This window comes from Zophobas morio, unplaced genomic scaffold (genome assembly GCF_036711695.1).
Source record: "Zophobas morio isolate AGI-343-1 ecotype UQ-CSIRO unplaced genomic scaffold, CSIRO_AGI_Zmor_V1 ptg000282l, whole genome shotgun sequence".
NCBI lineage: Eukaryota > Metazoa > Arthropoda > Insecta > Coleoptera > Tenebrionidae > Zophobas > Zophobas morio.
The window spans coordinates 1,518-18,185 of NW_026972386.1; the positions used below are offsets into that span (position 1 = coordinate 1,518).

The 16,668-nt window shown below is 34.1% G+C and overlaps 2 protein-coding genes and 3 long non-coding RNA genes across 6 annotated transcripts; 2 read left to right on the top strand and 3 right to left on the bottom strand.

The window, feature by feature from the left end:
• The first annotated feature begins 2,606 nt into the window (after nucleotides 1-2,606).
• On the top strand, nucleotides 2,607-3,673 carry LOC135119700 (uncharacterized). Its single transcript, XR_010278339.1, has 2 exons — nucleotides 2,607-2,899; nucleotides 2,952-3,673. It is a non-coding gene; the product is annotated as an uncharacterized LOC135119700 (long non-coding RNA).
• On the bottom strand, nucleotides 3,225-4,346 carry LOC135119699 (uncharacterized). Of its 2 annotated transcripts, XR_010278338.1 has the most exons (3): nucleotides 4,031-4,346; nucleotides 3,503-3,982; nucleotides 3,225-3,450 (listed from the first exon to the last, which is right to left on the bottom strand). It is a non-coding gene; the product is annotated as an uncharacterized LOC135119699 (long non-coding RNA). The 2 variants fall into 2 exon arrangements; XR_010278337.1 differs by having other exon boundaries at nucleotides 3,503-4,346.
• Nucleotides 4,347-5,651: 1,305 nt separating this feature from the next.
• Nucleotides 5,652-6,924, top strand: LOC135119702 (histone-lysine N-methyltransferase eggless-like). Its single transcript, XM_064044095.1, has 4 exons — nucleotides 5,652-5,833; nucleotides 5,946-6,381; nucleotides 6,431-6,633; nucleotides 6,681-6,924. The coding sequence occupies exons 1-4, from the start codon at nucleotides 5,695-5,697 to the stop codon at nucleotides 6,794-6,796; spliced, it is 894 nt and encodes a 297-aa protein (XP_063900165.1). The 5' UTR covers nucleotides 5,652-5,694; the 3' UTR covers nucleotides 6,797-6,924.
• A 244-nt stretch (nucleotides 6,925-7,168) lies between these two features.
• On the bottom strand, nucleotides 7,169-7,646 carry LOC135119703 (uncharacterized). The gene is made up of 2 exons (XR_010278340.1): nucleotides 7,592-7,646; nucleotides 7,169-7,544 (listed from the first exon to the last, which is right to left on the bottom strand). It is a non-coding gene; the product is annotated as an uncharacterized LOC135119703 (long non-coding RNA).
• A 4,389-nt stretch (nucleotides 7,647-12,035) lies between these two features.
• On the bottom strand, nucleotides 12,036-13,227 carry LOC135119698 (ras guanine nucleotide exchange factor P-like). Its single transcript, XM_064044094.1, has 3 exons — nucleotides 13,165-13,227; nucleotides 12,624-13,072; nucleotides 12,036-12,096 (listed from the first exon to the last, which is right to left on the bottom strand). The coding sequence occupies exons 1-3, from the start codon at nucleotides 13,225-13,227 to the stop codon at nucleotides 12,036-12,038; spliced, it is 573 nt and encodes a 190-aa protein (XP_063900164.1).
• Nucleotides 13,228-16,668: the final 3,441 nt, after the last annotated feature.

The following is a 16,668-nucleotide window of genomic DNA, read 5'->3' on the forward strand; positions in this document are numbered from 1 at the left end:
TTCGAATTTCTCATTACGCATTTTTTATTTCCTATTTCGCTTCGCATTCCACATTTCACTTTTCGCATTTCTCGTTTCTCATAAATCATTTCTTATTTCGCATTGATCATTTCTCATTACTCATTTTACATTTCTCATTGCCCATTTTGCTACGCATTCCGTATTTCTCATTTCACACTTGCATTACTAGCAAATTTAACGTTTATAAGTCAATAATTTCTGACATCTGTCATTTTTGATGATATGTACCATAGAAATAATATTATATGGAAGTAACTTAGAGAGAGACGCGCGTTGCCAACACAGTGGGACAGAGATAGGGCTCTCTGGGTGGCAAAACATTGACGCGAAGCTGCAGAGCACTGTGTTTCTGGCGGTTTCTTTCGTGCTGTCGCATGGTGTTTAAAGGTGTATTTTTGCAAATTTACGCTTTTTAGGCTCAAGTTACCGTATTTAAATGACTACAGTCTTCTTAAGTTGTATTTTATCGAACTATTTGTTAAACATCGTGAAATCGTGTTGTGCGTATAATTGCAAAGAACGTGCAAAGAAAGCAATCCTGTTTCATTTCATAGGCAATAATCACATATAGAGACGAAGGATTTCGTAATTATAATTTAAAAATTTTGTTAGATTTCCTAAACATTCCGAATTACGAAAAAAATGGATTGTTGCTACAAAAAGAGGGAATTTTATATCTATTGATTATTGTTTTAGTTATTTGTACGTGGATTTAGAAAATAGATTTTGCTAGAAAATTCCACCCTCTTTAATATGTTCAATTTAATTAGGCACCCTGTCACTTTTATCGAAAGTTTAATTAATTTTATCCTAAAAATTTCAGATTTACCAATGAACATACACTACAAAATTAGTTAACTTGTAGAAGATTATTGTATTAACTGAATTCGTAATATATTGTAGATTGTGTATACATTTTATTTTATTAAAAGACTATCTCCACCACTTAACATGATTTTTGTTGTTTAATATTTCACATAATTTTAATGTAAACTGTAAAAATATAGTTTTCATTAACAAACGTTTGTTATAATTGATTGTTTGAACAAATTCGTAAGAAAACGTATTAATTCCCGTTCAAATGAAGCGTTTTTTGCCACCCAGCACGTGCTAGTGGTCAGCCGTCCTTTTCCCACTGATGCCATAACAACTCTTGCTATTTCTTTCTTGTGTTGATTACACTCGCTCGCGTATGGAAACGTATACAAGGCTCCATCCACTCCTTTATTAGATCAATGATATGTACACAATATACCCTCATTCTCTGCTCTCGTAGGGATATAACCCAAACTGTATTATTGGTTGCCTAAAGCAAATTTTTAGCTACCTTTACGAATTGTATTACAGGCTTGCCAACTTTAAGGTAACTTCAACAACAACTCCTACGGATATTTAGACAACGCTGTGATAATGTATTATACAGTAGCGGTCATTTCTACGGAACCACTCGATAAAAAGTCAAGTTGGTAGCCCTGTCATCTAGTACTTTACGCCGAACGCGGTTGGTAGCGGTAGTTGACATGGCAATCGAAACTAGCACAACACGAATGTTTCGGTTGCCCCCAGTTATGCCGCACTGTATCCCGTGCAGACTGTATGTTCTGTTCATCTATTTATTAAAATAAAATATCTACATTGACAATGGGGCCATCTAACCTGTCAAATTTTTGACACATATGTTTTCCCCCAGAAACCCGTCAAGGTCACTTACACCAAACAAATTTTGAAAATTTACACTAGGGAGTGGTTCTATAGAAAAGATCGCGACTTTAGATATGATAACATGTCTTCTTCCAAAGAACCGCATGGTAAACTAATGCGAGCAGAAAGTGTAGAAATTAAGCCAACAACAATATTAACCCTTATACAGGGTCATTATAAAATATTGTAGTCGAAGAAGGCCATGATTTTGGTGACATTTTGTGCCGCCTTTTTCAGTTTTGTGGAAAGGATTACACTAATATTGGAATTTTTATTTTTAGCGCCACATTAGTTGACATTAGCACCAGTGTTGCCACTTCTACCGAATTTTCGGTAGATCTACCGATTTTGGGCTCTGTCTACCGATCTACCGATTGAAACACAAAATCTACCGAAAAGTCTACGATAATTCAAGAATTTATTTTTAATGTATTTATAAATTTTCAATAATTTTTTTTATATAATTCTATTTCTTAATATTTTTTTCAGTATAGATTTAGTTCTGCGGATTTGTTTAGTTCCCTCTATTACGCACCAGCGTAACCACTATACATTTTTACAGATAGCGCCAAATATCTATTCTTTTTAAGCGCGTTATAATTAAAAGGGGATTTTTTTTTAATTAGTTAGACAAAATTCAGTATATCCCCGAAACAGTTCAGCACCTGAGGCAATAATTAAGGGGAATATTATAGTTTCATTGTGTTTTTATTTTTAACAAAATGTTCCTACTACCTTTAGCATGCTTACTCATAGATATATTTTTTTAAATGATCTATGTTAATATTTGTTTTTTATTTGTTTCTTTTTAATAACAAAATATTTCTACCTTCTTCATATATGATAAAAAAAAAAACGTACCTATTATTTATGTGTAATACCTTTTCTATCACAAAAAACCGATCTACCGAAAAAATGCCGAAATTTACCGAAAATTATCCAAGAAATCTACCGATAGTAAGTAAAGCGGCGTGGCAACGCTGATTAGCACAGACATTATTAGTTCTGTCAGATGTCAATAATTTTTTCGTTTGTACTGGTACGTTTTCCCTCACTTTGTGCGTTAATTGACTTGTCTTGTTTTCATTTTTGCTGTCTTCCCCATTGTTAGAACTTTAATAAGTGTCTCAAAAAACAGTTTTTATCAAAACTACAGATCATTGTGGAATAATCTCAGGTAATGAACAGAGAGGAATAACTATGGTTAGTGTTACAAATGATTTTTTTAGTTCTTTGGCGCAATCATCATGCCTATTACCGTAATGGGGTGTTAAATGAGGATGGGGATGGAGTGTACTCTGTGGAGGCGTCTAAAAACGAGTATCTAGTGAAATGTTCTGTTGTCATTGATGAAGAATCTTTGAAGACGCTATATGGCGAATTATGGCCAGATTTAACGACACTGGTAGCATTTCTAAGTGAAAACCGACGGGGAGACCTCAAGTTAGTGAAGACGTTGTTGAAGATTTAAGGATGAGAATGGAACAAAGTCCGAATAAAGCTTTGTCAAAAATCTTTACTGTCCGGAGTACCATACAGCCCATGTCAGAAAATCGTAAAAGAGAAGTTACATATGCATCCATACAAGATTTTGTTGGTTCAGGAGCTGCAACCAGCTGATTTTCCTTGCCGCGTTGGGTATTGTAGTTGGTTTCAAGCTGATATGGACGATAACGGGATTCTCGATTTGTCGTTCTTTTCTGATGAAGCCTGGTTTCATCTGTTAGGCTATTATGTCAACAGACAGAACTTCAGAATTTGGTGTATAGAAAATACTCACGCTTTTGAAGAAACACCATCACACGCAATGAAGGTTGGTGTGTGGTTAGCTGTTTCCAGACGACGATTCATAGGCCTGATACTTTTTCAAGTAAATGAATGTGATCAATAAACAAAATTAGATGTAGAAAGTGTATGTAGGTACTGCAATAAAGTTTTTTATTTTCAGTAACTTTCATTTTTCTTTCGGTGTTAGTTGCATTTTCTTAATTTAAAACTTACTTCAACTTACTGTTTAGTAATAATTGTAATTTTACTATTAGGAAAGTTAAAAATCTTTATTAAACATTCTGTTGTTTCAAGAGATCTCATAATCATCTACAGAACTCTTAACACTATGCTCCTGAAATTTTATTGGTTTTTTCATCTTTTTTGTTATAGAAATTTTGAAAAATCTTGATATTAGGATGGCCATGTGGGCGTGTTTTGGGTAGAACCTCTTTGACATTCCTGTTATGCAGATCTGGCATGTTTCAGATATCTAGAAACTGCAAAGCTGAAGGTAATGTTTGGACATAGCAGTTTTCACCTATTGTAGGGATGAAGATCAAGGCTTTCAGTTGTAAGGTGACCAGACGTACTCCTTTGAGGAGGACAGTCCTCCTTTCATGTATGCTGTCCTCCTAGCGTAAATGTCCTCCTCGTGTCCTCCTCAAATAAAAAATATCCTCCTTTTTGATTGATCAATTAAGTTGCTTTACTTTTTTACGGTTTACGTTAGTTCTATGGTAAATTAATTTAAATCTAGAAAATTTACTGTAGTTGTGTTCGTATTCCGAGTGCAAACCTCAGTGAATGGACAAAACATACAGAAGATCTTGATGTTATGAATTGGACTTTACTGAGATCAAATTTTACGTGGGAAGAAGTTCAGACGACGATACAATTTGCATTGGAAAAATGTAATTGTGTTATTGACGACAATCGTTTATTCGACGCAATACGGAGATTACAAATTTATTGCAACACAAAATTTGAAGAGTGGAACGAACAAAAAATGGACTGTGATAAAAGATGGCTTGATGTATTCAACCATTTTAAAAATCAGTATATTCCGTGTGAAAATTTAAAAATATTAGTTGAATTATTTCTTTGTTTGCCAGGCACAAACGAGTCGGTCGAAAGAGTCTTCTCCATTGTTAATGACGTTTGGACTACCGAAAAATCGCGCTTAACAGTAGAGACTCTTTCGGCAATGACTGTTGTAAAATGTAACATTAATATGACATGTCAGGAGTTTTCTAAAATGTTATCAGAAAATGAAGTACTTTAAAAAAAAAAACATTCTAGTGATAAGTATACATAGTAATTTCTATAGTTTACCTTATTAACCCATGTAAATTAGTATTAAAAAGTTAAAAAAAATCCATGTGTATTTTATTATTATTATTACGCGTCCTCCTCAGCAATTTTGAAATTCTGGTCACCTTATCAGTTGTGTTTTTTCAAGAGAAAAGCACCGGTCACAAACCATGTCTGCACCAATATTTTGACGATTCCTTACAATTTACAAACAGAACTTTCGCGGGATCACAACTTTGGCAAAATTATTTACTGCAAAAACTCATTAGGTACTCATAGTATTCGTTAACTGTGATAAGACTTGCTCTGCCATTGTCCATTACGTGATTTTTCACAACTTTTACCTTCAGGGTACCTATAAAAATGTAATTTTTTAAATAATTACCGTGTTCATTGGTTTCGACAAACTTAACCTCACTTTTTGGATTTCATTATTTGAAAAATTATTGCTTCTTTGCAAAACAGACCAGATGATTTATTCTGTTCAACTCCAATCGACTTTCCAAGGTGTAATTCATGACAAAGCCCTTAAACGTTTTTCATAGGTGAGTTGACTACAGTATTTTATAATGACCCTGTATAAATCAGAAATAAATTTTCCAATTTGTTATTTTTTCCTTCAACTGATTGTTTCCTAGCAGTATAGACATTCAATAAACGCAACACCTTAAGTTTCGAAAACTTAATGCACAAAAAACAAACATAACCTGGAATTTAGTTACTTTTCAAGTTAATCCTTGATTGAAAAATAATCATAGTTACAATGGCACCCGTTACCAAAGCAACGACACCATTATAAAAACAAAAAATCAACACACCTTGTTTGTCAATGTTCCGAAAGTCACATTTCTTCCGTCAATTTTTTTTGTTGCTGTTACTAAGAATCAGATAATGGACCCTGAAGAAAGAAATTTGAGCTTCAACGAAACCACCAAAAAGTGGCATTGGTCTCCACCTAAGACAATAGAATACCACAGGCGTGACCACCGGGAGACGCTAGACCTGCTGAAAAAACTAATTCAGTGCCCGGGTAAGTAGCACATGCGCAGAAATATTTTACAGTTACACACGGGTTTTTCAAGCGTGAAAACGGCACTACCATTTACTAATTTGTATTTGTTCAACTTGAACTACTTGCTTAGACCTCCAAGTGGAACACATTGCTCCCCTACGACCCATGCCCAAACCCTTACCCCTAGCCCTCAACTCCCTAAAAACCGAGTCTGCTGTCGAATCCATGTTCCCGTTCGGCAGCACCCTGGACCCCAAACCCCCCAAATTCGAACTCATGGAAACCTACCTCACCCCCAACAAAAACAACAAAAAGTGGGTAAAAGCCAAACTTATCCACGTCGGCGAAGACGTCGTCCACCTCGCCGACAACCAAACCTTCAACGACATAATAACCACCAAAAAAAACATAGCCTACCCTGAACCGCCCACCCGAGTCCTAGAGGTTGGCAGCCGTGTCGTGGCTTTGAAAAAACAACTATCGACCACCGGCGAACTGTCACGAGGACGACGCAAGCACGAAAAGGGCGTGGTTATGGAATTTCCAACCAACCAGAACCTACAAAGGTCTGTCAAAGTAACGACTCGGCGCGTGTAATGTCGCGATTGGTTGTAGATATTTGGTGGTTTTCGACGACGGCGACTGGGCTTACGTGAAGCCGGATGAAGTGTGGCTTCTGTGTTATCAAAGTCCGAGGGCTTGGGACGACGTACCTGAGGAAAATAAGCACATCGTGAGGTACTTTTTACACGGGTTATATCAAGCAATAACGGACTTCGAAAAGGGTGATTTGGTCGTGTACGAAATGAGACCCAATGGTAAGTTACGTGGTATGACTAACACGTTTTTTTATGACACTTTTCAGAATACCAACATGGCGTCGTTATAAAAGTTGACGTTTCTATCTTGTACGTGTGGTTTTCTAAATATTGTAAGTGTGTGACACTTTATAAAGGTCTTGCAAGTTTTAGAGGTTGTTGACAGTTTGTTCTATTTTTAATAAATAATTTATTTTATTTGTGTTATTACGATTAAAATTAGTACATCGCCAGGAGACACTCTGTTATCACCACAGTAGATCAGTAACGAAACTTCAGCAATATTTGCGGAACGGGTACACAAAAATAAAAATGGGTGGCATGTACTAGTGACATTGGCCACTTTTTTCTTTCTTATAAATTATTAATATATTCAAGCAAAACATTTTTATTCAATTTTGACGTTTTAAACTGCGTTTATTAAATCCTTAACAAGTCTGACAAATAAGTTGTTATCCACAAGTGAATTGCAAAATTTTTATTTCACTCTTAATATTTTTAAATCACTCACAAAAAAATAAAAAACAACCTCAGGAACATAAATATTTTGCTTATTATTTTTAATAGTTTTCACAGAATACAATTTATTTACAATTTTCACTAAAAGGTTGCTGCAACTAAATCAGTATTGTTTGACATATGTATTTGTTTGGCTCTGTGAGACGTCAATTTGGGAATTGTATAAATCCCACACCAATATAATTCCAAAGTGTGTTTCGGAAACTATTTACTACAGATTATTTCGATACGAGTGCAAGAACCAACTGTGAAACACTATTTTATTTGAAATGAAAAATTTGCTAAGGTGTTCTTTTAAACAAACTTCCACAACACATCTCCCCTGTATTCCAGCCTCTTCAACAATCATTAAGTGATGTGAGTTACCGGAAACTCACCTTGAAAGAACACAACTGTTTATGGTATGTTTGTGGATACTCATTAATATGAAAATTCTTACACCACCACTTCTGCGAAGTTTGTTGTGAACTTTGCACATTCTTACGAAGTGGTACATACAGGTATATATGTATATAACCCCGGAACTTTGGCACGGTCGGCACACTATGGCAACACTGTAGTAGATCAAACGCATAAATTAGTCAGTTTCGCACATAAGGAAAATACGGCATAAGTAGTTATATAGTGGGGGTTCTAGACCAGGTCAAATGAGGTCAAACTGGTCCAGCTCCCCCATTACTTTTCATCGAGCGGTCATTGACCTTTCATTTGTTGTCGAGCTTGTCGGTGCACGTGGCTGACCTTGCCAGCTGGTCCAGCTCCCCCATTACTTTTCATCGGGCGATCATTGACCTAGTCGTTGCTCGACCTTGGTCGTTTATTGCCCTCGTTCATCTCGAGATCTATCCCCTCTTTTCGTTTAGGTCGGGGAGGGATCTCGGACGCAATCTCGCATCCCCACTTCCGTTTTATACTTGTATAAAAGTCGATGGATTCGTGTGTAAGAATTAATTAGTTTTTTGAATTCAATTATTTAACACTTAGAAATGTCATCTTTCATTTCTACCTTGAATAAAGAGTCTCACTTGCAAGCTTTTGTGAGTGCGAAAACTTTAGAAGAAAATAAAAAATTTTTAACAAAAAATTTTAGTAAACTGTCTACAAAGTACGGTGACAAGATATTTGTGCAACTTGAAGAGTCTAGAACGATACTTCCACAGAGATTTACCGAAAAATTCACCGACTCAGTGATCAGCGATCTGAACCAGAAGATCGTGAACGGCTTGAAATTGTACTTGGTAAATAGAGGTCCGATCGGTCGAACCATCAATATCGAATTTATCGAAGAATGAAGAAGGCATTGGTTCATGTGGAAAACAAATCAAGTGCAGTTAGACTGCTTCGTCGTAGATTAGAATTACATTTAAAACGAATTAGTTATTTAAAAGAAGCAATTAAAATGTATGAAATAAGAACTAAATTGAATAATCTTAAGCTGTAATAGAAATTATAATAAATATTATTTAATTCGTTCGGTGTATTATTTTCCCCAGTCTCATGTAAAAAATATTTGATTGCAAACTGTCATGAATAACAGACGTGTTTGTTTCGACAAAGTTCCGGTTATTTTCTTAATAAATGATAAAGAAAGCCGAATTAATACTTGGTTATACGATGTTAAAAGATTTCAAATGAATGTGGAACGTTTCGAATTGCAAATAAAGCCCTTAATCGAAAAAATGATGGAGAAGAAGCGAAAATTTAGAGAAACAATCGAAAAATTGGATTCAGAATTGAAAATTATTCAGCAAAGAAAATCAGTTAAATAACTGTGCACATTGCGGTTAAACCACTGCGTCGTAAATTAGATTTAAATTTAAAACTTATTAGTTTCTTAAAATGTATAAAATACGAACTAGTTTGTATAATCTTAAGCTGTAATTGAAATTATAATAAATATTGTTTATTTCGTTTGGTGTATTATTTTCCCCAGTCTCATCTAAAATTATTTAATTGGGAATAACAGCAACGAATAAAAGCCGTGTTTGCTCCGACAAAACTCCTGTTATTTTCTTAATAAATAAATGTTCATCAGCAACTTTCTGCCGATTTAAGCTTATTTGTCAGTGATTATTAGAATAAAATCTCAAATGTCAGAAGGCGAGTGTGTTGTTAAAAATTAAAAAAATTGTTACTTACGACATTGAAAACAGGCAATAAAATCATCCGTTCTCCCTCGAAAACATTCAAATACACGCACACTTCACAGAAGCCACCATTTAGTTCAACAAAACCACCTTTTTCCCAAATCTTTTCACGGTAAAATTCATAAACCGAAACACGCCGCCCGTCATTATTACAACACAGAATGAAATAACGCGATGCTGTTTCAGCAAATTCTTACGGAACTGGACGCTCTTATCTTCAATAGACAGGGACGTATTCGGAAATATTAAAAAAAAAGAATTATCGCTTGAGGGTGCCAAAGGGCAGAAAGTTTGTTAAAAAAATAAAAATGCATCCCTATAAACTAATGACACATTTGTGTAAAAATAAATGTGGGTTGGAGGTGCAATAATTGTTTAAATATAAAAAAAAAATGTTTTACTCGAAGACGGTAAGAGATACGAGGTTCGTGCAAAGAACAAAAAAGTTCCTAAAATACGAAACACATGCACCTGTGTCGACGGTTTTTAGTTTGAGTTTAGCATTTCGGAGAAAAGGGCAAAAGTTTGTGGTGACCAAACGGAATTAGTTAAAAATTTGTTTTTTGTGTCAAAATATTTTTGGATGAATAATCAATAGGTCCATGTAATTAAATATGTGAAAATTTGAGTTTGGGGCGCAACAATTTTTGTCAAAAAAGGTTGTCAAAATTCGAAAAAAAGTTTTCCTTGAGCAGTAGGAAAGTAAATTAGAAGTTTTGGTGAAAAAAAAAATTTAAAAAATTCAAAGAATCCAAAGAAAAATTAAAACAAAAAAAATCTCAAAAAAAAAATCCAAATTTTGAAAAGTTTGTTTTTCCACAAAATCAAATGCATATTCATGAAGTACTATCTAATCGTGTGTAAAAATGATTATGACTCATAGGTGTATCTACCGTTTAAATAGAAAAAATTTTTGTTACTCGAAAATGGTAAGAGATAGGAGGTTCGTGTATAGAGCAAAAAAGATTGACAAAAACAAATAATATCGACAGCCGTCGACGGTTTTTCGCTAACTTTTGACATGACTGTGAAAAGGGCAAAAGTTTGTGGCGCCCAAACGGTAAAACTTAAAAAATATATTTTTGTACCAAAATATTTCTGAGTGAACAGTCTATAGGTCCACTTAGCAAAATAAATATTTTTTGCTACCGTTTAGTAGTAATAACGAAAAAACGTCATAGTTCGTAAGCGGTAAGAGGTAGCATGTCGGCTCAGGGGAACGGGGAAATGCTAAAAAAATTAAGGCATATGTTGAACAAAAAAAATTTTGAAAAAAGTTGAAAATAAGGGAGAAAAGGGCAAAAGTTTCTAGTGTCCAAATGGTAAGAAATAGAATATCGGTTGCATACAGCAAAACCTTCTTCTGGAACGAACGCATAAGTTTGTTCAAAAAAATCGATTCTGTCCACGTCAACCTTGATACAGGAGCCATTTTTAGTTTTTTCGAGGTCGCTACGTAAAACTTTTTTCAGGTCGAAAAAAAGACCATCGAAAAAGGATTCGAATAAGCCCAACATGCAACACTTAAAAAAAAAAAAAAAAAAAAAAAAAAAGCGAAATAGGTTATTCTTTATATTTATTGTTATATGACTACTACCATCACAACTAAATATACTAAGACAGTAAAAAAAAAAATTCCAGTTAACCGAAAACCGCTTTTTGTTGAATTTTATATGAAAACAACAAAAGATCATTAAAAAAAAAAAAACGAAAACCTATAAACAGCCATCAAAAATCAATAAAAAAAAGAAAAACATCAAAAACAAATAAAAAACCAAAAAACTATCAAAAACCAACAAAAAACCATCAAAAAGCACTATTAAAAAAAAGATATATATATATATATATATTGATACTTCTACTACTTCTAAATTTGTATATGTTAGCCTATGCTGTGGTGGTGGATCATGATGAGTCATATCGTGCTGCTGGACAAATAATTTAAAACGTATTAAATAACTTGTTGTTGTATTAAATCGTAGTTGCTAAATCTTTCTGAATTAGTGAAACTCTTGCATTTTCGATAAGAGAAAAACAACTGAATCGTCAACTTGAAATAAAAATTAGAGAGGGAAAAAGAGTAAAAGAAGGGATTAATTTCGTATATAAATTCAAGACTATATGAAAGATGTGATTATAACTGATTAACTAGTATCAAGAGAATTAACCAATAGATATCTAGGGACATGGGTAAGGTTATATTTTTATTACAGTATGTAAATTTCATATATTTTTTTTTGTTTTGTTTAGAGGATTTTATAGTTTGCCCATACGATAGGAGCCATCGAATGCTAGAGGGGAGACTCCAGAGGCATATATTTAGGTGTCATAGGGAGGCTTGGGAAAGGGAGCGACAGCTCCGCGAAGCTGCACTTCCCAAAGCATCACCACCGATACCATCTCAACCATCAAAATGGTTCAATTCTGAACCCCCAAAAGTAACATCACTCGAAAATTGGGACGACGACGCCAGTGGGACGTACGTTCCATCGTTGAAGGATGACTTGATGCTCGACAAGACATCAATAAATTTTTATAACGCTGTGTTCGGCAAAAATAAACAAAAATAATTTTTTGTTTTTGTCTGTCTCTACTCGTTAATTTGTACCACCCTACCAGAACTTACCATCTCTACAAGCTACCTCTCTAAATACTAACAGCGATACCATTCCCAAGGAGAACATGGACTTTTGTTTAAGAAATGCTCGTGTATGGTTTGTCACAATATTCCTGATATTATCGATACATCGATCCCACTACAGTATAAACAAGAATTTGTCTTAAGAAACAAAAGCCGCTGCAAGTCACCTAATTACACCATTATTGACGATTATAGTGGTTCCAAAAATTTTAGCGAAAATGCTACAGGATATTGTTTGGCAAAACCATTGATTTGGATATATACTGCCCAACATGCAACACTTAAAAAAAAAAAAAAACAAGCGAAATAAAATACTTATATTATTTATTGATATATAAATATTACTATTACAATACAAGCACCACTATCACTACTAATTCTACTACTAAAACATTTCAACACTTTTAACGCTACTAACACTACTACTGACACTATGAGATTATATACATTTTATTTTTACATATAGTTTCTTTAATTTGTCGGATTTTTGAATACTTTTTTTCATTTCGTTTTCTGCACCCCGCAATTCACTTTGTTCTTCCACTAACTGTCTTTGGAGAGTTGCAATTTGATTTGCTAATTTTTTAATGTTTTTTTTGCACTTTTTTTGTTTTTGCACTAGTTCCCTTTGTCGCGTATTATGTCTGTCCTGCGCTGCCCTACACTTCCACTTAAAATTATACAATAATGTAGATGCATTGTCTTCGTCTTCGAATTCATCACCCGAATCATCAGGTGCAGCAGGATGAGGTGTATCAGGGGCAGGTGTTGGTTGAGACGTCGGTGGTGATGGTGATTTGCGGACCGGTTGTTGCTGCTCCTCCTGCTGCTGTTGCTGCTGCTCCTGCTCCTGCTCCTGCTGCTCTTGCTGCTCTCTCTGCCTCTGTTCGTCTTCCTCCGTAACTCCGTAAACATTACGAAGGAAAGACAAGCTTTTTCCGTGCGCCTCTAACCCCTCAAACAGTGAGGGCGTCATAGAGACGCACGGCTCCTCCAGCCCTGATATATCTAGCTGGGAAGGTGTCTGGGAGTCTTCCACAGCGGAAGTGGAGGCGTCCTCACTTTTTGTTTTTAGTTTTTCAATTTCTTCCTCAGGTAGATCTGCAAGTCTACGCAGTTTGGGCAAAGGCGGCTGAAAATAAAATAAATACTTATAAACATTTCTACATTTTATGAATATAAAAACATTTTTTTTTTTAAATTAATCAAAAATAAAAAACCTACCTGTATCACTACATCCTGGAGGATGTTAATTTTTGGTTTCTTGAGACTCAAGGAATACTTCATTTTTTTTTTTTTTTTTCAACAATTAGCACTTAACACTAACAGACACAGAATTAAGACAAACAATTACGAGTTCCTATGCAAAATATATAGGAAAAATAATGCAGAATATGCAGAAAATAAATGGCGAAGAAGGGTGAAATGTCAAATCAGCAGTTTTACATGTCCATATATGGTCATTTAAAGATTGATTGCAATGAAGTAGGAGGGTGAAATGTCAAATCAGCAGTTTTTTCATGTCCATATATGGTCATTTAATAATTTATTGCAATTCAGCAATTCTTCAAACTATTTCCGTGTGAATTGCAATTCAGCAATTTTTTGATATTTGGTATATAAAAGTAACTTTTGTAAGCATGTGAGTACAGTTCACACATCAGATATGTTCTCATTAAAAAACACAAGTTTCATTTCTCGCAATCTTGATATATCTTCACTGAATGAAGAAAAACGTCGTATCATTCAAACAGTTGAAAGTTTGTTACATCAAAAATTTCGGTCGTCCAGAACTTTCATGGCTGGGGGATGTGCAGCGTTTCTCTTAGGTCGGACGTCTTCTTATACAGACATCGATATTTACGTCGAAGCAGATGAAAATACACAAAAATGGGCTAAGGATAACTGCGCAGACAATCACATGTCTAAATATGACTATCTTTATCAGTCCAAGTGGCCCTGCTGCTATTTGAAGTTTGATGGATTTATATTTAATATTATTTTTGTTGAACCTCGTCTTCAATTTTCGTTGGAAGCCAGAATTCTATGTATCCTTAAATCGTTCGACTTAACCGCGTGCAAAGTGGCAATACACTTTTCAAGTGGAATAAATCCTGTTCTTGTAGAATGGAAATTAACTGACCTGAACTTCGATAATGTCAAGAAAAAGGATCGCATCATTAAGTATAAGAAAAGAATTGAGAAAAATGAAAAGGAACAACGATTCGATCCCAACAGTTTGTCTATGTTGGCCTATACCGTCGTGGTAGATCATGATGACTCATATCGTGCTGCTGGACAAATACTTTGAAAGATATTTATATAACTTAATATTGTTATGCTGAATCATTGTAGTGTTGATTCCGTTAGATAAATATGTAAGAGGATATTAAATAAAACTCACAAACGTAACTAATTGTTTTATTGAACCAATATGTTTATACATTTTCAAACATTTATTGAACTATTGCATTTGCTACAGTGAGTGAAACAAATTAGTACTAAATAAAGAAACACACACACGCACAATTATTTTTGTGTGTCTTGACATGTTTCCGTTTGCCGCCTTCGAAACGATGATATATTTTTTTTAATATTTTCTGAATACGTCTCTGGCAGCGTGCGAGATCCAATGCATCGCAAGCTTTTTCGCTCTCCGTCATCTAACACCTTATTGTAATAATTTCGAAGGAATGCGGACATGTTTACGTTATTGTGGATTAATTCTGGGCGTAATTCAACGATTTCGAAACGAAATTGATATATGGCAACGATTTCATTATTTTGTACATTAATTACTGCATGTTTTTTTTTTATATATATATATATAAAATCTGGTGTGGATACAAAAGTTGAATATCCGAATTTAATTGGGTCGTATTTATTTATGTTAATTTTCAATCCCAAAATTTCATACAACGCCCAACCGGAATCCTTTTCTGCAAATTTCTCTAATTTTTTCATGATTTTATCAATGACGTTTTCTTCGTACCATTCTTTTAAATTTGTGTTTTGATCAATGTGTTATTTTTTGTTGAAAATGTTTTAATGTCTGTTTCACTAGAGTGCGGTTGAATAAAATTTGCCGAAAAAATTACATTTACCTTAAGCATTGAGTTTTTCACTTCTTTTTTAATTCTAAACATAAAGCATTTAAAAGATTGTTGAAAAAAAAACTGAAGAGGATCTTTAACATGGTGGTTACTTATAAATCCTGTACGAATTCGTTGTTGAAAGCAGGATTCGACATCTTGCCATGTTACATTAGTCACCGATTTAAATTTGTTGGTTTTAATATAGCCTTCACCAGTTTTTATAGATAATAATTGTTTTTTCTTATTTAAAAGCTTTAGGTGATAAAATTTCAAATACGTCAAGCTTGTTCCTAAGGAATTTGCGTTTTCCAATATATTTTCTCAGGGGATTTTACATTTGAGTGCTTTTCTAATTATTATTATACTGTTATAACTAAAAAAATGTTTAGTTTCTTTGATTGTTTTGATTTTACTTAAGTATTCATGAATTAGCTTAAGAGAGTTTTTACATATAACCCTCACTGATTCTTGTGATTTCATTTTTTGTCGTGAAACTTGCTCACCACAGCAGAAAAAAAAAAAAAGAACACTACTATGACCCGTTGACTAGTTTTTTGTTTATATGTGAATTAATGAATGATTCACATAGATTTGATACTTCTGACTATGATTTATATAATATTTATGATATAGAACTTAAAAATAAGAAAGATGAAAATAACGGTAAGATTATGCTAGAATTTGTGGGTCTCAGATCTAAAATGTACGCATCTAGAACTGCAAGTTATGATTTCAATAAAAAATTAGTTAAGAAATCCAAAGGTAGTACAAAAGCATCACTTAAAACAATAACGTTTGAAAATTACAAAGATTGTTTATTTAATAATCGAAGTTACGAAAAATCCCAAAGACTCATCAAGTCCAAACATCATACTGTTTACACAGTAAAACAAGAAAAAGTAGTTCTCAGCCCCAATGATGACAAAAGAATTGTCATAAGATTCGCAACGGATACGAAACCTTGGGGATATCATATTTCGCACGTAATTTAAAAAAAGTGGGAATTGTCATATATAAGCAATTAAATTTCACTGATGTTGGTTATTTTATGATTACAACAATGTCTGACTTGAGACAATTTGTTGATTTACAAGCATTTTGTGCATCCGAAAGCGTGTACAAAACATATCTTAAAGCCGCTGCGAGTGATCGAACGAAATTAAATTTATTCCTTCATCTCATCGATAAAAAAGATTTTATTGTACCGGACGAAGTGTTTAAATGGATTGCCGAAAGTGAAAGTGACTTTTATACACTTGACATTTGTATTCTGCTACAAAGAAAGCAATGTGTCGATGGTTACATTGATGCATTTCTACGTGTATGCGAAAGAGACCAAATTGAAAATTTAAATTATGCTGCTTTGGAGTTTTTGATGACCACCAACTATTTGGACAATACTCTAACGTATAAATGTTTTATTTATAAATTATTGAGTGATAATCGCTGGCAGAATCTTGGAGATATATTCTATCCTGTTGAGAATATCCGGAAAAATTATCGAAGGATCGACCAGTGCGTGGATGAATTTATGTGTCGGGCTGCGTATTTGGCAAACCATAAAGCGCTCAGTACTTTCTATGAGTCTTTAGAAATAATAAATTACGATTCTTTCGCATTTCAACCTTCTCAA